General features: G+C 39.1%; 1 protein-coding gene across 1 annotated transcript; it reads right to left on the bottom strand.

Moving 5' to 3' along the window:
* Positions 1-53: 53 nt before the first annotated feature.
* On the bottom strand, positions 54-20,301 carry HSPA9 (heat shock 70kDa protein 9 (mortalin)). The gene is made up of 18 exons (XM_006903085.1): positions 20,107-20,301; positions 19,557-19,655; positions 18,330-18,388; positions 18,017-18,104; positions 16,394-16,575; positions 15,559-15,683; positions 14,881-14,954; positions 14,680-14,786; positions 13,672-13,834; positions 13,277-13,369; positions 4,916-5,125; positions 3,784-4,011; positions 2,634-2,738; positions 1,970-2,087; positions 1,522-1,616; positions 1,116-1,208; positions 704-844; positions 54-419 (listed from the first exon to the last, which is right to left on the bottom strand). Exons 1-18 carry the CDS (start codon positions 20,299-20,301, stop codon positions 342-344), a joined length of 2,253 nt encoding a protein of 750 aa, XP_006903147.1. The 3' UTR covers positions 54-341.
* Between the last annotated feature and the right edge of the window lie 1,463 nt (positions 20,302-21,764).

Genomic DNA, 21,764 nt, shown 5'->3' with positions numbered 1-21,764 from the left:
GACTACTTTCAATGCGTGCTTGAGACAGTTTTACCCTTTGAAAATATGGCTAATTCAGCACAAAGCAATACCACTCTTTAATACATTGTCCTTCCTCTCCCACCTTTAACATGCAGCTGGAAAATGACAGGCTAGGGATAGAACACTGTGAACTTTGCACTGTTGGAATTTATCAGTCATTAAATGATCATTAGCTAACAGTCACTAAATGGACACATTAAGGAAATTATATATAGAATACTGCAAAAACACAGTAAGACTGAAGTTTGCCTATTTCTGCTCAGGAAGTCCATTCATTCCCAAGCGTCATGATGTTTTCCTTTCTGCTCCAAAATTTACTATTACTGTTTCTCCTCCTTCTGATCTTCCTTTTGTTCCCCGGTGCCAGAACTTCCAGAGCCTTCTCGTTCAGATGCCATCTGTTAAGGAAACATTGTTAAATTATAAAAAGCAGCAACCACATATTCTTCACCTATTCCATTCTTCTTCTTCTCTGTCTTGTACATTACTAGTAGTTCCTGGAATTCTATCCTTTTGACCCCAACCCCTGGCTCAAGAAATCAAAAAAGCAAGAACGTTTCAACTAATACTTCCAATTCCACAAACAGCTATGCAAGGAATAAATCACTGATAGCTGCAATCAAAAGCAGTTGAACATCAAGTTAAAAGCAAAATTTACATAGTGGAACCCTTTAACTTGTACCTTTTTGTATGCCATTTCAAAGAGCTTCAAAGATGCCTGCTGAAGGGAGGATGCTGCCTGCCTTATGTTTTCTCCTGTTTCACTGTCTTTTCGAGCCAGGAGTTCTCTCATTTTGGAAATCTCTTCTTTTAGCTTGTTGCACTTAGGAAAGAAAAAGGAAAAATTTCATTTTTCTTTTTTTTTTTGCAATCACAAGAGGCTTTACTGACGAAGCTTCGGGACGACTTGTATCTCACGCAGGAGACAGGGAAGTCGACCAAAAATTTCATTTTTCAAAGTCTACCCCTCCATACCACGTAGCTGTCATATTCAGAAACATTTTTTTTTACTATGAAGAGAATAAGAGCAACGAACTTCACTAATAATCATGGCAATGCCTCCCAGCTTCTTAGCATTTAAAAACAGGACTAACCTCATCAGCAGGCAATTGGTCCTTGAATTCTTCCATCTTGGTTTCTGTGTCATGAATAATTCCTTCAGCCATGTTAATGGCCTCAACGCGTTCCTGAGAGAGATTAAAATTTAGTATGAACAAATACTTCCCATCAACATAGTGTTCAGAATGTCCACACTGGGCAAGACTATTGCTGTGATATACAAAGTAAAAGGGAGATATCTGTGTGGCACAGGACAGCTTTAACGATCTGAGCTAGATTTTGTAATATGAGAATTTTGGTAAGGAAAGGAATAAGAAAAGCATTCCAGCATAAATTATGATCAAGGAGGGCTAAAACTTGGGACAATTTCAATCCTACATGCCCAAACTCCAAGCTTTACATAGAAGCTCGGCAATGAAAAGGCTGAAGAAAAGTAATCACCTTCTTTCGTCGGTCTTCCTCAGCGTATTTCTCTGCATTTTTAACCATATTCTCAATATCATCTTTGCTTAATCCACCAGAAGATTGGATCACAACTGTAGAGTTCAAAAGAAAATTACTTTCTGGCTAAGTTATATTCTTTTATCCCATTAACAAAGGAAATTATTCCTGCTCAGGTAGTCAATATTGACAAAATTATGATAGATTATCTTGTTTTACAGTAAGCAAGAAAGAAGCCAAAGTTCTGAAATACATACACAAAAGCTAACTGGTTTCCCACAGAAATGGACAGTAATTTGCCTAAAGTCAGGGGAAATGAATATACTTCCTAATGTAAATCTTCAAACAATGGAAAAGGAGCATTTTCTGAGGATGGAGTAGGGGAAGTCATGTAAAACCTAGAGACTTTAGTTCTTAGGGACAACGTCTGATAAATAAGTGGACTTACTCTGTTGCTCACGTCCTGTGCCCTTATCTTTGGCAGAAACATGTACAATTCCATTAGCATCAATGTCAAATGTAACTTCAATTTGAGGGACTCCACGAGGGGCTGGGGGAATCCCAATCTAAAACAAAAAAACCCAGAAATAAGCTCTGCTTACAGTGCTACATTTTTTAAATCTATACTGGTTTTCTGGAAGAATTCACTTGATTTGTAAAGTACTATGAGAACATTGTATTGTGTGCACAAAATTCTCAGTGTAGTGTAAATATTATTTAGAAATTTTATTACTATCTGAAACAAAGTGAATCAGCAAGTCTCCCTACAACAAACACTTCAATTAACTAAGAACCAATATGCAATGCAGATTAGAAACTAAGGAGGGTGTGCCTTTTTCCCCCTTCCCCCATAAATTCAGCTATCAGGAGAAACCAAGAATTCCTCCCAGCTATCCCTGTTTCTGAATACTTTCTCAGGTTCTTTAATGAATTTCTAAAGCAAAAAGGAACAAGGAAGATTTTCAGATAAAGACTGAAGCCACTCATGAATCAGTTTCTCTTCATGCCTTCTTTAAGAAAACATAGCATGTATTTATGTAGATAAGTGCTTTACATAGTCTAACTTCACATAGAGATTAAAGAGAAAAATATTCATACTTCAAAATACATACCAAAGTAAACTGACCAAGAAGTTTGTTATCTCCAGCCATCTCTCTCTCACCCTGGCATACTTTAATCTCCACTTGTGTCTGTCCATCAGCAGCTGTAGAAAATACCTAGGAAGGAAGGAAAGAAACTTTCTGTGTTAGTAGTTTAATGATAAACTACTCCCTTTTTGCAAACAAAATGCAAACCAAAAAGAAATTCACATCCCAACACACACTATGTTTAAAACAAAGGCCTAAGTCTTTGCAAGGAGTAAGAGTAGGAGTAGCACAGCAAAACAGCTTATAGTACTACAGTTTGAGTTAAGCCAATGCATTTTACAAGAGATGCAGCATTATCACATAGGTTCAAGGAGTTGTTAAAGAAAAAGATGCCGAAAGATGGTCATCTGGAGAAAATGTGCCTGGTTGTGCTCAGTATAAGGAAGTCACCACACATATTTCTCTTCAGAATGATGTGTTGTCAAATACATCACTGCACAAATAAAGCAGTCAACTTTTCAAGGAGAAACAGGAAAACAAAAAAAGACAGGGAAAAAAATCAGGAAATACCTCTGAACACAAGACCAGTCATCCCCAAACTGCCTTGCTTTGTATCTTAAGATCCATTCACTATACTTCAATCAGCCACAAGATAAGCACACCCACACTTGGGTCACTTTCCCCTCCACTGTCATTAAAAACAGAAGAGTACACAAAACAGTCCCAAATACTTGGGTGTCTTGTGGCAAATTGTCTTAATCCTATGAAATAGAGTACTGATGCTCACTCTTCCTGCAACTGCTACTGCTGGGTATCAAGAACTTTCTGAGGAACAAAATGTGACATACTCTTGTGATGTCTGTTAGTATATACTGGTTCATTTTTAAATATTGTGTCTATATGTGTGAGTCTCAGTTATCTAGTACTTCCCTAACAGACATTTTTTCTGTCTCTCTCTGTATCTCCCAAACAATGATCCAGTTAATACAATGAATACACTTAAATAAACACACCTATTGTGAAGTTAAAAAAAAAAAGTGACTCTCAATACCCACAAGTCACTGGTTTGGATGAGTAAATGCAAACAGTTTTCTGGAAATGTCTTAAGTGGTTGCTATCATATCCATCACAGAACCTAGTATCTTTATGACAAGAGAGGCAGAATGGTTCTTACCTGGCTCTTCTTGGTTGGAATAGTGGTGTTCCTGTTAATAAGTTTTGTAAAGACACCACCCAAAGTCTCAATACCCAGAGAAAGCGGAGTGACATCCAAGAGCAACACATCGGTGACATCACCAGCCAACACACCTCCCTGAATGGCTGCTCCAATGGCCACAGCCTCATCAGGATTAACAGCCTTGCTTGGGGATCGCCCAAAAAGATCCTGCACAGTCTGTTGTACCTGAGCATTAAGGATAAGGAAATACAAAATTTAAGGTTTCCAACTAAGATTAAAGACAGGCTATACAGGCTGCAAAGCAAGAACTGCACTTTCAACAGGATCTGTGCTCAGTCATTAATTTTCTACACATTTGTCTTTTCAGAATGATGTGTTGATAAGTAAAATGCATCACTGCACAAATCTTTGTTGAAGAGATACAATTAGAAACCCTAGGCATTATTCATATACTGAACTTCCAAAAGATCCTTTTAAAACTATTTAGTACCACGGTTTTAAGCTCTCATCACAAAAATGGCTTTATCCCCAAACATTCTGTAAGATGCTATCTTTTAGACATTCTGTCTTCCTTTATCTCTTTTCTATACCCTTGAATTTTATAAAAAAGGGGCTGAAACTCTTAGGGAAGCATGAATTTCTCTTTCAAGTTGCCCTGACAGAATGGGGCAACACATTCATAATTCTCTACACCACTACAAGGTCAGGATGAGCCAAACCAAACTTGATGGCAATGGGCATAAAGAAAGCATGTGTTGGTGCTCTCTGTGCCACAAATGTTATAGGTACTATGGTGTTGAAAACTTGTTTTGCTCGGTGAAAGGATACTGCTAACTACAGAGACTTTTTTGCACTTGTACTGTTAGACTGAACCTGGATTTCACGGTTTGGTATCCTTTACCCCCACCTGTTTCTCTAATAACAACTGTGAGTAAAAAGAGGTAAAGTGGAGCCTGTGTGGTTATTTACAAAAGAGTATCGTACCCAGTGATTAGTGCATGAGCCTGGGGGCCCAGGTATGACTGCCCAGGACTGTGGATGTTAAAGGGAACAGTTCGACTTGGTGGAGTTAGCAGAAGTAAGACCTGGCTGTCCCTATGTTATCTTTGCTCCTTTTACAGGTACTTACCTTGGGCATCCTAGTCATTCCACCAACAAGAATCACTTCTCCTATATCGCTTTTATTGACTTCAGCATCCTGCATAGCTTTTTGGCATGGGGCGATAGTTCTCCTGATTAAGTCAGTGACAATCCCCTCAAACTGAGCACGGGTCAATTTCATGTTCAAATGCTTCGGTCCAGAAGCATCCATTGTGAGATATGGCAAGTTGATGTCAGTCTGGCAAAAGGAATGGTTTAACTGAATGTCAGCAAGCACAGTAGAGATGCTTGAGTTTATTATTTACATTCAACTAAATAGCATACATGAAATGTGGAAAGGCCCAAGGCAGGTTAGACAGTTTAATCAGATCTAAAATTATTAAAAGGAGCCCTGATATCACCAGGGATTAAGTGCTTTACTAGCTGTTCTTTGGGAGAAAGATAAGGTGGTCTTCCAAGATTTATAGCCTTGGAAACTCTATGGGCAGTACTACACAATTATACAGACCAGTGAGTTTTATGACCAGTGGTTTTTAACAAAGAATAGACAAGCTGGGAATATCCCAGCTCAAGAGACAGAGAATCATAATGCCACTAAACATGCATTCAGCATCAATAAGTGTTCATCTCTATGCATTTGCCTTGTCTAGGTATTGCATACAGAGCACTATTAGCAAGGTTCATGATCTATAACATATAAATGGGTTCATATAAAACTTCTTTCGTGTTTGTCTTAACATTAATAGTGTATTTTTAAATTTATGGCCTTGGAAACCTTTCAGGCAGTTCTACTCTCTTCTACAGGGTGCTGTAAATTGGAATCAAGTCATTGCCAATGGGTTATAGAAAATCAACAAGCAATACTATTCTCAATTGACAGCCTGGAAATGGAACCAGAGTTCAAAGTATTCAACACTGGACTGAAAGTCTCAGAGTGAAAGGCTAGAAAAATGAAAGGCATTCAAATTTTGGATGGGCTTATAAGTATATTCTGCAAAATAGCAAAACACAAGGTCAACATACAAAAAATCATATTCTTCTACACCAACAAAGAGAACATCAAAAAGGAGGAAAAGACCAAACAAATGAGTAAGCAAGCAAACGAAAACCATTGACAACAGGTCCCCAAATGTTTATGAATCTAACCAGGGACATAAACTTATTCCAAGAAGCCAAAATGGAAAACCACACCATGCTCATGGATAGGAAAATTTAAACGTGAAAATATCAATATATTTTTTATTAGTGATAAAGTCCTGATACATGCTAACAGATAAACATGAACCAAATAAACACGTGAAATCAGACATAAAGGGAGAAACACTGTATGATCTCACTTATATATGCAATACACAGACACAACAGTTGTAGCAACTAACAATAACAAAGCCAATTCCAAGGGAATTCTTTAACCAGATGGACAAACCTTATAAAGAAAAGAAAGTGTCCGATTAATCGAACTCAAAGCCTACTATACAATCATAACAGTCACAATAGCCTGGTACTGGTATAATATTTAGATCAATGAAACAAAACTGGGAATTCAGATTCAAATCAATCTACCATGAGACATCTAATCTTTGACAAAGAGCCAAAGCCTGCTAAATGGGGAAAAGACGGTGCTAAGAAAACTGTCCACCTGTAGAGAAAATAAACCAGGAGACATACCTCATATAAACAAATTCAAAATTATTATGTAAATTAATCTGATTTTTACTCGTTACCTTGTATCCTGTCACTTTGCTTAATCTTTCTATCCTAGTTTTTCTCATGGATTGTGAAAGAAAAAAAAAATAGGTACAGCACTTAATTAGATGCTGTGGAGTCAGCTCCTGCAACTCTATGTAAAACAGGAGAATCCACTATGCAATTATCACAATATGCTATGTTTAAACCTATTGTTCTGCAGTCACTATGTCCATTCATCTCACTGAGGGTTTTTCCTCTATCTTGTCTTTTATCACAGACTGACTCTTGATACAGTCTGTGAGACCACTGCTATTGCTGAGAAGCATTCTGGTTATACTCCAAGACAAATTTGTTCATTTGGAATTCCATGGTATTCAATAATGTTTGCCAATACTACATTTTTGATCTGTCCATTCATTACACATACTGCACATAAATAATTGAAAATGCCATGGCTTGGGTCAAGTGTACCATAATCATCAAGGTATTATCTTTTCTCATGAGTAAAGAGTCCTTGGCAACAATGTGTCCATAGCTGCTTTTGTGATGAATGTGAATCTAAAATGGAAATCCCTGACAATTTCAATCTTGTCTATTTTTATAAAGCTGCTGCTTACTGCTCTAAGTAATTGTGGGGATTTTCATGTTGTAACAATGCATAAGGAAAGAGAATTTTTGAGCTTTATCCATGTCTTCATTTTCAACAAGAAAGGTTTTATTATCTGAACATTCCGAGCTGTTTATTTATGAGTCTGCCAATCTGTGATGCTGGTTTTTTTTTTAAAAATATAATCCAGCTTCTTGAAATTATTTGCTCAGCATATAAATCAAAACAGTATGGTGAAAGGACAACACTGACGCAACTCTGTTAATTTTAAACCATGCAGAATCATCTTGTTCTGTTCAAACAACTGCTTTCTCATTTCTGGAATTCCCATTCTTCTCAATTTTATCAATAAATTATTGTGATCCAGAATAAAATGCCTTTGCATAGTCAATAGACCATAAACATAACTCTGGTATTCTTGGCTTTATGCCATATTATTGGGGACAATGCCAGGGGCCCTAATACATGGCACAAATAGAATACCAAACAAGTAAAAAGGCTCACCAAGAGCAGAAGATGAACTAGAAAAACAGATCTTCCTAAAGAGAAAAACATTAAAAAACTTCTCCTGAAGAGAATCTATAGACTAGGAATGATATAATTGACAAAGCACTAATTTCTAAAATTGATAGAAAATATCAACACTTCAATAATGATAAAAACAATCTAATTAGAAAATTCAAAACCTTAACAGCATAAAAAATTGGATTAAAAAAAGAGGCAAAGGGTAATTCATCTTTAGGTGGGTAACAAATACAAGAGGAAACGTTTGTGATTATTAGCCACTGTTGTTACGTGTCACTGAGTTGGAACAAATCCATAGGTGACCCTCCAGCAGGCTCGCAGAGCACCTGGTGCCTTTGGGTTGGCAGCACAGTTCTTTATCACTAGGCGAGGGCTTTCTTTCATTAGCCCTTAGAGATGCAAATCAGAGATCACATCAGCAAGATAGGCAATGAAAACCCATCCTTGCTTTAACCCACTTAAATGCTAGTGAGTGTTGAGATTAGAAATCACCCAAAAGCTGGTGGGATTATAAAACTGTACAACCACTGAGAAAAATGGTATGGAAAGAGAAACTCCATAATCCAGAGCAGTATCATTGCTAGATATAAGAAGAATACTATACGAATAGATAAATACACATTATGTTCAAGCAGCATTATACACAGATGACAGAAACTACCTCCATAACCAATATATACCATAGAATATGATGCAACAATAAAGAGTAACAAGAAATGTATGAAACACAACATGGATAAACATGGAGGAATCCATGAAGCGAACCACATTTGATGGTTTTTTTAAAAAAAGAAAGGGGGAAGGAGGAAATTGTGCAAAAATGAAAAAAATTTTTCCAAAGAGAAAGTGAACTGGGGAGCATAGAGAGGAAAATGTGCTACAAGAATGTAAATCCAAAGTCTCGGTAAACTTTAGCTAAAATCTCAATAAAAACTTTTGGTTCCAATGCGACAGGATACAACATATGAAGGAAAGGCCTCCATCCACAAATCCACACTAGTTAATGGTTACCAGGGAAAAAGAAGGAAGCCACTAACTGGAGTGTTAGTTATTAGGTGCTGCAGAGAAGACTCACAGTGAGCTTATGAACTGACCTAAACCCTTTCCTATCTTGTGCCATCCTTCTCATCTCTGACAGTATCTGAGTCCACTATTTACAGTCACTGTGTATCAACCCTTCTGACTGAAAGTCTTCTGCTGTTGTTAGGTGCAGAGTATGACTCATAGCATCGTATGAACAACAAATCTGAACCCTGTCCTATCCTGTGCCACCTTCACACTTCCTCACATACTAGAGCCTACTGTGGTAGTCACTGTGTCAATCTACCTGATCGAGGGTCTTCCTCTTCTTTGCTGACCCTCTACCCTTCCTAGCATTATGTCTCTCTCCAAGGAATAGAGCCTCTCCTAACAACATGGCTGAAGTAGGTGAAGCGAAGCCTCCTCATCCTTGCCTCCAAAGAGCTGCACTTCTGACTGCACTCACTTTAAGACCTATTTTATTTGTTCTTCTGGTAGTCCATGAGACGTCCAGTGCTTCTTCAAAGGCATCAATTATTCTTCCAACATTCCTATTTACTGTCCAGCTCTCAGATGGATATCATGTGATTGTAAAGACCATGGCCTGAATCTTTTGCTGACTTCCCCTTTTCAAATCATGATGTCCCTTCCAAGAAATAGCTCTTCCTAACAACATGCCCAAAGCTAAAAACATCTTTGCTTCCAAGAAGCACTGGCTGCACTTTAAGACGTTATCTGTTCTTTTGGCAGTCCACGGGATATGCAGTAAGTACTCTTCTCCAACACCGCGTCTCAAAGGCATCTATTCTTCAGTCATCCTCAGTCACTGTCCAGCTCTCAGTAAATACTTACCAACTTGGGTGAAGATGGCAGTAATAAACAAAGGAGAAGTCAGCATAACATGACAAAGGCAAAGGAACAGTGGAATGTACACGTGTAAAAGGCAACAAGAGTAAGTACTTCTGTAATTAGGGAGCTCAGGTGGCCAAAGTGGAAAGAAGCTGCACTGCAATCACAAAAGCACGCAGATCAAATGCACCAGCTGCTTTGTGGGAGAACGCTCAGCCATTCCTCCCTTGCAATGTGCTGCCTCTGAAAATTCCCTACAGGGTGAGCTAAGAGTTGGTTCTGACTTGATGGTACAAAGTATTATCACAAACATCACCCTGCAGTAACATTAGAAGTAGATACAAAAGAACAAATGAGAGTAAACTCACATTTGTGGGTTAACAGAATAATTTCTTCTACATACATATTTTCAAGTGCTGCAAATGACATCCAAGTGTACGTATATGTGTGTGTATCTATTTATATAAATAAAATAGGGCATAGAGGGACTGTTATGTAAACGTTGGGGACCACCATGACTGCAGAGGAACATTATATACAACAGATTGAAACCCTGCCAGATCTGGTGTCTCCACACAATTTCTTCTGTGCTTATGCTTACTGCTAGTCAGTGTCAATCTATCTCAGTAAGGTTGGTCTTCTCTTCCTCTGACCCTCTACCTTTTTAAAGTATGTTGCATTTTAAGGGACTGGCCTTTCCAGACAACATGCCCAAAGTATGTAACACAAAGTACCTCTAAGGAGCACCCTGACTGCACGTCTTAGTTTATCTGTTCTTTTAGCAGTCCATGGTATATTCAATGCTCTGCCAAAAGCACAATTCAAAGCCACCAATTCACTGTCCTTCAGGACATATAAATCAAATGAAAATACTATGGCTTGGGTCAAGTGCACTCCTTGCTCTGCAGCACTTTGAAGAGGTTCTTGACTGTAATTTGCCTAATGCAGTATGCCATTCAATTTCCTGACTGCTGCTTCCAGGGTGCTAATTGTAAACCTAAGTAAATCTAGACCCTCAACAACTTCAATCTACTCCACTTATCATTTAATGTGCCAGTGATGAGGATTTTTATTCTTACTGCTGAGATATAATCCATATTGAAAGCTGTAGTCTTTGATCTTCTTTAGTGAATGCTTGAAGTCCTCCTCATTTTCAGCAAGTTGTAGTAGTTGCAAAACAAGCTACTGATGAGTCCTCTTCTGATCCTGATGCCACAGTCTTCTTGATGTAGTCCAGCATTCTGTTGAATTACTCTTTGGAATTGGTATAAAACTGACATAAGAGTGGTGGTGGAAATTTCTTAGTCATAACTAAATATCTCAAGTTGTTCAGCCACTGGGCTTAAAGCTTAGGACATTTAGAGGACAGGCCTAAGGTAGTGCATAAAGATAATCTATATCCTATTTTGGTGAGTAGCTACCAGGACCATTTTGGGAATAGTCATCTGGAATGAAATGTGTTGTTTCTTCCCAATTAAAGCAAGGCTGAGTGAAAGAAACCATTAGTCCTGTGGACCAAGAGAACCACAGACGAGGAACCAGATGGTGCTTGGCTGTCACTAGTAACTATTCTGATTGGGCTCACAATCCAAAGTCCTGAAGAGAATGGGAGGAAAAAAGTGCCAAACAAGAGTGTTAAAATAAAACAACACACGCAGGTTTATTGGTCTAACGGAAACAGGTGGGACCCTGGAGACTATGGTGCTTAGATATCCTTCAGACCTGGACTCACCTCCAGGGATCAGCTTTTAGTCAAGCAACAAATGGGCCCAGAGGCTGAACAGGAGACTGATGAGAACCACAGTCTTTAGAACAACAATACGAGATTAAAAGTCCAGGAGCAAGGCAGCTCTGGTGGCCTAGTGGCAAGACGCTGCACTACAATCCCAGAGGTACACGGTTCAAAGCCACCAGATGCTCTGCTGGAAAAGGAGGGGGCAATCTCCTCCTGTACCAGTCAGATCTGATTTGATGGTACACGTAAAAATAATAATTTAAAAAAAAAAAAAGGCCAGGAGCAAGACTGTGAGAGGGCAGGAAGGGAAAGAAGGATGAATGGAATATATAGAGTCCAGGGATGAAGTGAAAAGAGCTGCATTTGAAGGGATTCCAACTAAAGTCATAAAACCAAATGCATGTAATCTATTCAGTGTGTTCTGTAAGATTTCACTCAGAAATTCACATAAAATAGCTATAACTTTGTAAGTAAAAAATGTTTTCAACTCCCAAAGACAGTTATAAACCATATTTAAAAAACAACTTCATTTATCTTCATAATTGAATAATCTATTGCATTTATAATATTTTGTTTATCCTTCCTTCATTCTTCAATAGATATCCGCTATTAATGCTGCCATTTATATTGGTAATAGCTGATACTCTTCTTTAAATATTTTTTATTATTACACTGCTTCTTGTCTTGTATTTATTTTAACCCCTATTCTAACTACCCTATTACAAAGTTCAGCCATCCTGTATAACAGTAGGAACAATATGTAGAATTTGACACTCCTCAATGACTAGGGATGATAGAGAATTGATGTCTTTGAGCTGTGGTGGTGGAGAAAAGTTTTGAATCTACCATGGACTGCTAGGAGAACAAACAGGCTGGTCCAGAGAAGATAAAACCAGGCTGCTCTCTGGAGGCAAGGATTCTGAAGCTTTGTCTGACATGCTACAAAGAAAGGGAGACCTTTGATGAAATGGAGTGATACAGTGACTGAGGTTATAAGGTTAAGTGTGTGAGAGACAGTCAAGTTGACACAGGATAGAGCAGGTTTTAGGGCTATTGTACATATGGTTGCTATGAGTTACAAGTGACTTGATGGCACAAAATGACAACAACAATGCTTTAAAAAAAAAGAGGTTTCACTGACAGTCAATTTGCAGTAAGCACATTACAGACTCCACAGCTTCTAGAAATACTTCTTACCTTCCCATGTGGGAGGTCAACTCAGAATTGACACAAGATCTGTTCTCAAAGAATATGGAAATGGTTTTCTGACTCAGATCTAACATGCTTTGCAAAGTGAAGCTTCGCTTCTCAAAGTGCAAACTACAAAAACAACTGAAATGCAAGTTAAGCATATGTGCCTAGAATAGTAACCCAAATAATTGGAAGGGCCAAGATGAAGCTCTATAATTCCTAACAAGAGGTGTTTTAAAGTGAAAATAATAGTTCTGAAAGCCTAAATATTCCAACAGATCAGTACTAGGGAGCTCTAGCAGAGTAGGGGTAAATGAGTTTACTGCCAACCCAACAGCAAGTGGTTCAAATCTACCAGCTTCTCTGAAGGAAAAAGGTGGGCAATCATTCTCTCCCATGTGAAACACCTCCTGCAAGGAGGGTCAGCTATGAGTGTTTTCTAATTGGATAACACCTAACAACAGGCTGCATAAAAAAAAAAAAATAATCAACACCTAGCAGTAATATCAATGCCTTTAAGAGCAAGCAGCATATGCGCTGCCATTTAGATATCAATATAATTATCTAATAAACACAATTTCTAATTTAAATGTTTAAAAAATTTCAGCTCATCTGATAAAAATGAGCTTTAAGTCCACTCAGCTTCTTTACTCATAGTGGGTTTTTTCCACTAGCCAGAAAAACTAGCTGATACCAGGCTAATTAAGACATGTAATTCAAATACACTCAGAATGAAAACATCCATCAGCGCAGCTGTAATTTTTCCATCCTACCTGCACAGATGAGGAGAGTTCACACTTGGCCTTCTCAGCAGCTTCCCGCACCCTCTGAAGTGCCATGTTGTCTTTTGTCAAATCAACTCCTGACTAGAAAGTGAAAACATAAAACCAGTATGATATTTTAAAAGAAGTTGGAATTGTTCCTTTATAACCAAGAGAAATTTCTAGCTCAAGGAGTTTTTGCAATTCCTTTTATACTACTGGACAATCAGCGTTCGATCCTTTTAACTCAGTTGCTTGTGCCCAATTTGAATAATTCAGACAAGCCACTGAACCCGAAATGCAATTAATTCACTCCCTCTAAAGGGTAAAAATAAAGCAAACAACAACCTGCGTAAATTCTTAATATTCTAATGTCTATCTACACATTAAGTACACCGGTAACTAACCTCTCTCTTGAATTCTTTTACAATATGTCGTAGCAAGGCCTGGTCAAAGTCTTCTCCACCTAAGAAAGTGTCTCCATTGGTTGATTTCACCTCAAATACCCCTTTCTGAATTTCCAAGATAGAAATATCAAAAGTTCCACCACCTAAATCATATACAGCAATGCTTTGGAGAAGAAAAAAGGGGGAGGGGAAGAGACTTTTAGAAATAAAATCTATGAGAAAGGTATAAATTTCAGTAACAAAGTGAAAGTAGAAAAATTTTCCTGCAGTTGGTGTAAGTTGTAATTATGACATTTAAATTTTCAAAATGAGATACTATCGTCTGTTTACATGTAGACCTAATAAATCGTCCCATCTGACTATCTCACCCAGAGAAATAAATTCACTTTTCTAATACATGGCTTTATCTCTGTGTCTCTGACACACACATACACAGAGGGAGAAATAAATTCCCTTTCCAAAAAGCAGTAAAACTTGTTGATTGATAAAGAGCTGAGCATGGCTCATTATGACCCTATAAACAAAAGACCTGAAGCCTTTCTATAACTATTGTCATTTCCAAAGTGCAGAGTTTTCAGAGGCATGCTGTTTAGGAAGTGGATGCTACTCCTGTTTCCAAATGAAAAACTTCTAGAGAAATTAAATATTGAAAAATATTTCCAGGGGCTCTGAACTCTTATAATAGTTAACAAAGTTACCAATACTTTTAAAAAGTGTTGTCAATGATGATTTAAACCAGAAACATTTGAATTTTAAGCAGAATATATGCAATGGCTTAATGAAAGGAGTTAGGCAGAAGAGAAACATGAATCACCCAATACTATTATATAGTATGTAGCAGTAAAACTAGTATTAGCCGAAACCATTCAATATTCAAAAACAAAGCAGGACATTTTTAGTCTTAAATACAGACCTAATCACTAGTAAGTCCAGATAATTTAGGATAAATTCTAAGGCTCTATAAACTTTGTTGCACACGTTCAGATGGCATTTACCACACAAACTTACATTTTATCTTCTGACTTGTCTAGACCATAGGCCAGAGCAGCAGCTGTGGGTTCATTAATTACCCGAAGCACATTTAATCCAGCTATCTGGCCAGCATCCTTAGTGGCCTGCAGAAAACCAAGAAAAAGAAAAATCTAGCATGTCCCCCAGTGTTGTCTCTAAATTACCATTAATTTTCATAAGAATACTAAAGGACCATACCTGCCTCTGAGAGTCATTGAAATAAGCTGGGACTGTGATCACAGCATTTTTTGCTGCATGCCCCAAGTAATTTTCTGGAAAACAAATGAAAATATAATAAAGACACTCGTTCAAAACCCTACATCCCATAAATGAGATCTCTAGTTAACGTTTTTGTAAAGTTCTTCAAGCACACACTCAGAAATGTCTTTCTCATTGTCAACTACTCATTGTTAGGCTTGAAATGGTCCCTGGTTTCCACAAGAGTTCTGATAGCCCAGGGGTAAGTAGTTGTTAACCTGAAGGCATATGGTTTGATTCCACCAGATGCTTCACAGAAGAATTTCCTCCCATGTGATTTACTGTCTCTGAAAAACCCTGATTTGATGGTACATAAGTTTCTGCAAATGGGATGCTATGAATTTTACCCAACCAGGACAAGATATATGCAGTGGGGGTCTAGCTTTCAATACAGAATATTAATGATCTACTGGGAGGGGTAGGACAATTCCTATTAGGAAAACTTAAAATTTCAGTCTGGTGGGAAATAATAACCAAGTTTTGCCATTACAGGTGCTCAGCACAAACCCACCAGTGCCTCATCTAGGGGACAATGGCAAATGGAAGTTAATGATCTCAGGGGGATCATCCATTTCCCTTGAAACCACCTTTCAACCAAGTACACTAAACTCAATTTACCTGCAGTCTCCTTCATCTTCATCAACACAAATGCTCCAATCTGACTTGGAGAATAGAGTTTTCCATGTGCCTCAACCCAGGCATCACCATTGGAAGCACGAACAATTTTGAAGGGTACGTTTTTACTGAAAGATACAAAATTTGTACTTGTGAAAACTTGTCGGTGTACCAACCATAGCAAGATTACCATGTCAGGAGCGCCCACCCTTTATCCTAGCAGCTCAGGCCAACAACAAAAATCTCTAGAATCTAATTCCTGACACGTGAAAACATTCTAATGAAGCACTAACATTCAATTGCTATTAGCAGACACTAACCCATGGGAATCTCATGCAAATTGGAAGAATGCCAGCCCATTTTTGCATCATGCCCATAATCAGCTGACTATTTTGATCCACAGGGTTTTCAGTGACTGATTTTTCTAAGTAGATCACTGGGCCTTTCTTCCAATCCAATCTCTGTTAGTTTGGAAACTCTGCTGAAATTGGCTCAGCACCATAGTAACATGTAAGTGTGCGCCTTTAATAGCCATAAACAAGATTTACCTAAACATCTACCTAGGGCTGCAGTCTATTTAAGTGGAGAGGGAAGGTAACTATGTCCTTATGTGCCTGCCTTCTATGTTCAACATTAATTTACATGGCACAGATGTGCATAATCAAACCTTCAAATAGTGTTAATAGAGAATAAAAGAGAATCTGTGACAACTTTAAAAAAAAAAAAGAAATTTGATAGCCCTGTAGCAGGGACAAGGCTTACTCTCCAAGCTCCCAATCAAAGTGCTGAATGTTTCTGTGTGGCCCTTTCAAACAAGTATATATTCTCTATTACTCACGTGTCTTTCTGTACTTCAGGGTCATCATATCGCCGGCCAATCAGACGCTTAGTGGCATAGAATGTGTTGTTTGGGTTTGTCACAGCCTGTCGCTTTGCTGGCATGCCAACAAGTCGCTCACCATCTGCTGTAAAGGCCACAACTGAAGGGGTGGTCCTGGCACCTTCAGCATTCTCCAGCACCTAAAACTCCCAAGGTAAGACAGGGAATGGGGTTCCAGTTAGCATTTTGCATCAAAAGCTTATAAAATAAAATGTATTAAAAAAGTTAAAAAAAAAAAAAAGATCAAAAACAGTACTACGCAATCTCAGAGGTACACGGTTCAAATCCACCAGATGCTCTGCTGGAGAAGGAGGAACATTCTCCTCCTGTATCAGTCAGATCTGATTTGACGGTACACACAAAAAATAATAAAATTAAAAACAAACAAACAACCAAAACAAAACAAAACAAAACCCAACAGTACTACGATGAATACTAACACAGTAATTACTATTCCAAGAAGTAGATACATCTAAGAACATTACTTTGTTTAGAACATAACCCTTGACTTTACTGAAGGAAGTTACTTGCTTCTAGCCTGTTTCTGCATCTGGCTTGATAAAAAAAAAAAAAAAGTACAAGACTGTAATTACAATAGTAATCAATAATGCGCTCTGGCTTCTTGGGCAGAGACAGGTAAGGCAGGCTCCGGGTGCTTGTGGCTTTCTCTGTTCCCCACTGGGGGGTCGGCAGAACGGACTTGCCAGATGAACTGGGGGTCTCTGGCCTAGAGTTGGCCAGTATTTGGGTATGTTTGAAAGGTAAAATACTGAAGGGCCCTCAGGACAATGTTTGGTGGCGCTCCCCAGATGAAACAAGCTTGGAAGCAGGAGTGGTATCCACTTCCATAAATAGCTTGCTTCTGGAAACCCTGTGAACCTGGAGAAAGGATGAGAGTCATGCATGCAAGTGTCAAGGACTTTTGTTCACAGGGTTGCTGGGAGTTGCCTAAGACTAGACGGCACTTCACCACCACCACCACCACTGCAAGTTGCTCTAACAAGACCTAATGGTCAGTTAATAGCAGGGCACTGAACTGATAAATTCAGTTATGTTTAACAAAATCAGAACAGACCTGACATTATAAAACGTGTGTACTGAAAGGGAATTATGTATACAAGTCCCAGACCCTAGAATGTGAAACTTGGAAGAGCTGCAATGAGCCTTTCCTGGAGCCTGATGTGAGTGACTAGATTACTGCCAAGATGCATATTCAAATCCCTTGGCTGGCCACTACCTTCTGAGCAGAGCAATGTTGTTTCAGGCTCTTCTGGCAAAAAAATTTGGTTTCTATGCAGTGTTCCGACTCATAATTTTTCCTATTTTAGTAAGCTAGCATTTTACAAATTCCAATCCATTCTGGTTTGGTTTCTTTCACTGTAACTGAACTGGGGAAAAAACAAGTTTGAAGCTCTGGTAAAGAACTCTACTTCTACACCAGAAGAAAACTTTAAAATCCTATCTTGGGTAATACAATTCATTCAGTGGTCATCACCATGCAATTTAACACAAAAGGTTCACCTTAAAGAAACTTTAGTTACCCAAAAAGAGCTTATAAACTAAGGTCTCATTCATGCTCACCTTTGCTTGTTTACCTTCCATAACTGCCACACAGGAATTGGTAGTACCCAAATCAATACCAACAACTGCTCCCTTGATTGCTTCTGACCTGTAAGACATTGAAACATTGCCATTTATGTTTCTCTTAATAGTGGACTCCAAAGCTGCTGCAGGAAGAAAATCATAAAAATACTACAGGAAGATTGACAGTTACACTTAAATACAAAGCCCTTAAATAAAGAAGACATTTTTCCAAGAAGAAAAATAAACCACAAATTTACTTTTCTGGTGTTAAACACGCACTACCTTTAAATGGAAATGAAGTTATACTTACGCATAATCCCGCCTTGAAGCAATTCTAAAAGCATCATGACTAAGACCTTTCCAGCTCTCCTAAAAATGAGAGGAAAAAAAAATTACATCAGTCATCTACTACTTAAGAAAACTGGGCTCTGCTGGGGAAGGAGGGACAATTTCCTCCTGTACCAGTCAGATCCGATTTGACAGTACACACACACACAATAATAATAAAAATAAAAAAAAAGAAAACTGGGTATGTTCCAAATATTCTTTGATCAGCACCGTTCTTGGCCTCTACTACCTAAGTTGTGACAATAACTTATCTCTCCACATTACCAAATATTCCCTTCGTAGGCAAAACTGCTCTTGGTTGAGAATCATAATAATGTAAAACAATCTGGTACTTTTCCAGTTTTTTGTCAGGTACATCTTTGTCAAGTACATCTAAACCCTAAATATGGAAGTATAACAAGTACAGATTTTTGCTACACAACACTCTTTCTGCTGCCCTGGAATAAAAATGATTTAAGGTAAGTGGAGTTATGAATCTTGTGGAGTTAATGTAAAAAACAAGACTTCATTAGTGGAATCCAAGTAGATTGGAAGATAGTATTTACAACTTAACCTCTGCAACTTCAAGCCTTCTTAAAACTCTATGTAAATGCAAAATGAGAGTATCCAGTTTTCCTAAGTCATTTTTGTTTTAAATGTTAACCGGCAACTACTCCATAGTTTTCCCACAGCCGCTCATGTGATCCAAAATAATCATCGAGGTGAACCTTACACCAACAATTTTGGGGCAAGAAACTGAATGTAATACTGCTAATGCAAGGAAAAGGCACTAAACTTTTAACTTGGTCAAATGTTTTTCTTTCATCTGAGAAACAAGATCTTTGCACACCATTATCTTACAAGCTGACAATTGCAAGAATAGGGAACTGGCTTGAATATTTACGTAAAAATAAAAGCTGCAGCCCCTACTCCCATGGACAAAGTTACTTAAGCAGCCAGAGAACGGGCTGTCAGAACCATTACCCGCTACCCGGGGGTATCCTAGAACGCCAGGGGTGTGTGACTCAGCACAGCCCGAGGCGCGCAGTGAAAAATTCGAATAAACCCTTGAAGCAGCAACGTTAACTACGGAGGATCCGTTATAGTCTCCTCGAGCTTTTACAGGAGGATACTGACCCCCAAAAGGCGCGGCCTGGCGCACGGGTGCCGGAGGGCATGGTGCTTTTAGGAGGACTCAGCAGCGTCTCACCTGGTGGCGGGCGACCTTGGAACTCCGGGAGACTGTGGCGCCGACCAGACGGACGGCCACAGCTCGGTGGGCGTTTATAATGGTGGCTATACGGTGGGACTATGGAGCAGCAAACAGGAGCACGGGAAGCCCGGAGCTGCGCGGCGGCACGGCGGCTGGAGAGCTTCTGGAATCCTCCAACCACGTGGGGTAGGGGGCGGGGGTTGGTCACTGCGACCTGCAGGCCTGCTCTTCCGCTGAGGTGCCGCTCGCGTCGCCTGACCAAAGATTAGCTAACCTTGGCTCCCGGAGTTACCGCGTGCCGATAAAGTGCACCACAACATGATAGCTGGAGAAAGTGTGTCCTCTTGTTTTTGTAGCACTGGCTCTGGACTCAGTTGAGAGGTGATGGAACTAGAAGGCGTATAAAGGCAATCCTTCGGACAGTCCCGGTCCTTCGCGGCAGGAAAGACTCAAGGTCACACTGGATAAATTGTGACCAGATTACAGTTGTCTTGCGTCAGGTGGTGGTGAGGCGGAGCCTGTTGCGCCTTCGTCGCTGCCTTCCGGCTTGTGGCCTTAGCGCATGTGCGCAGAGATTCTCGGAAGAAGGTGGAGACTGACTGCTGCGCTCATTGGATGCCGTAGCGTACGCTTGCTTGCCCGCTCCGTATCCCGCAACGTAGCTCGGGGCGAGCACGGGCGCGTGCCCAGGCCAGGGGCGTGTACCTTTTACCCAGTTTTGGCTTTCCACAGATGGCGCCATTTTGTCCCACGGCTTTATTCAGTGCCAACGTCAGGCTTAGAACCTTTCTTGCTTTGTTCCCACCCTTTGTCCATTTTCTTGGCTGCACGTTGCTATTGCAATAACTAGAATGTGCTTTCTTGAGACAAATTCTTAACAGGAGATCCACAAGGATCTTAAGCTGCAAATGAAAACAGCCATTCATTCACACAGCTTTGGGTTTTAGCATCGTGCAAAACTTCGAGAAAATAGCTTAGGCTCTTACCAGCCCGCTATGCGGCATTTAAAGGACCCTTCTCCAACCTTACCTTGACATATATAACGTATGCTGTTAATGTGCGGTCGAGTCGCCTGCGACTCACCGCTACCCTATGTACAACAGCCCTAAACCCTGCTCTATCTTGTGATAACGTTATTGCCTCTTGACACAACTACCCCCGTTACCCCAGTCAGCGAATCAATCCATCGCATCCAGGCTTTGCTTTTCTTGCAGTGTCCCTCCACCCTCCCAAGCATGATGTCCCTCTCCAAGGACTGATCCCGCTTTGCAACATGCCCGAAGTATGTCAGATGGAATTTCAGAATCCTTGCCTCCAAGGAGCAGGCTGATGTCACCCTCTCCAGGACGAACTTGTTTGTTTTCCTAGCAGTCCAAGGTGTATATTCAATACTACTCCACAGCACCACAGCTCAAAGGCATCAATTCTCCTTATATTACCCTTAGTCATTGTCCAGCTCTCTGACACATACTACAGATCTGTTATCTATCTACGTATCTAACATGTAATAATATGGGAGATAAAAATATAATGGTGTGTATATATATATAATGGTGTGTGTATATGTGTATATATAGATAATGGTGTGTATATATAATGGTATATATATAATGGTATATGTATAGATATATAATGGTATATGTATATATATATAATGGTATATGTATATATAATGTTATATGTATATATATAATAACAGGCTATGAGTTTGCTAGCAAGATGTCAGTGATCACAGCGCTATGACCAAGTTACAAAAGTTTTTTAAAAGGGTAGAATTCAACAGATGTGCAGTGGAATGCCTACCATGTGTTCTAGGTAGCTTTTGGGAAAACAATTAAAACTTTATCAAGAAGCTGACAAGTGAGATTGAGACTGTTTTGGAGATGAAGTCATTTGTTTTTTCAGAATAAAAGATGATCCAGCCCCTACCTTTTAAAAAATCAGTTATTAAGTGGTCACTTCTGTGTGAGGAATTGTGAAGGAATGTTGGGAGGGAAAGAAGATAAGAGCTTACATTCTGAGGGGGATGGAAGTGGGAGTAGGAAAATAAACAGAAAATTCAAACATAACAATAGCTAGAGATAATGCAGATTCTAAAAGGAATAGAAAAAGCCCACACATATTTTCTTCCTTAAATGTTAACTATTTTTATAATATCTTTACTAGTCTACTTAACATGCTTTTGTATTTCTTTTGCTTTTTTTA

Source organism: Elephantulus edwardii, unplaced genomic scaffold (assembly GCF_000299155.1).
Source record: "Elephantulus edwardii isolate Elephantulus edwardi_28Jun2011 unplaced genomic scaffold, EleEdw1.0 scaffold00507, whole genome shotgun sequence".
NCBI lineage: Eukaryota > Metazoa > Chordata > Mammalia > Macroscelidea > Macroscelididae > Elephantulus > Elephantulus edwardii.
This window is presented reverse-complemented; position numbering and strand designations above follow the sequence as displayed.

What these genes read in the sequence shown, in the direction of transcription:
- HSPA9 (XM_006903085.1), bottom strand. Translation starts at nt 20,301, where the DNA reads ATGGCGCCATCTGTGGAAAGCCAAAACTGGGTAAAAGGTACACGCCCC. An exon ending in GAATGACTAGGATGCCCAAG is followed by an intron (nt 4,012 to 4,915) that starts GTAAGTACCTGT and finishes CTTAATGCTCAG; the next exon opens with GTACAACAGACTGTGCAGGA. An exon ending in TTGAAATGGCATACAAAAAG is followed by an intron (nt 420 to 703) that starts GTACAAGTTAAA and finishes TTTCCTTAACAG; the next exon opens with ATGGCATCTGAACGAGAAGG.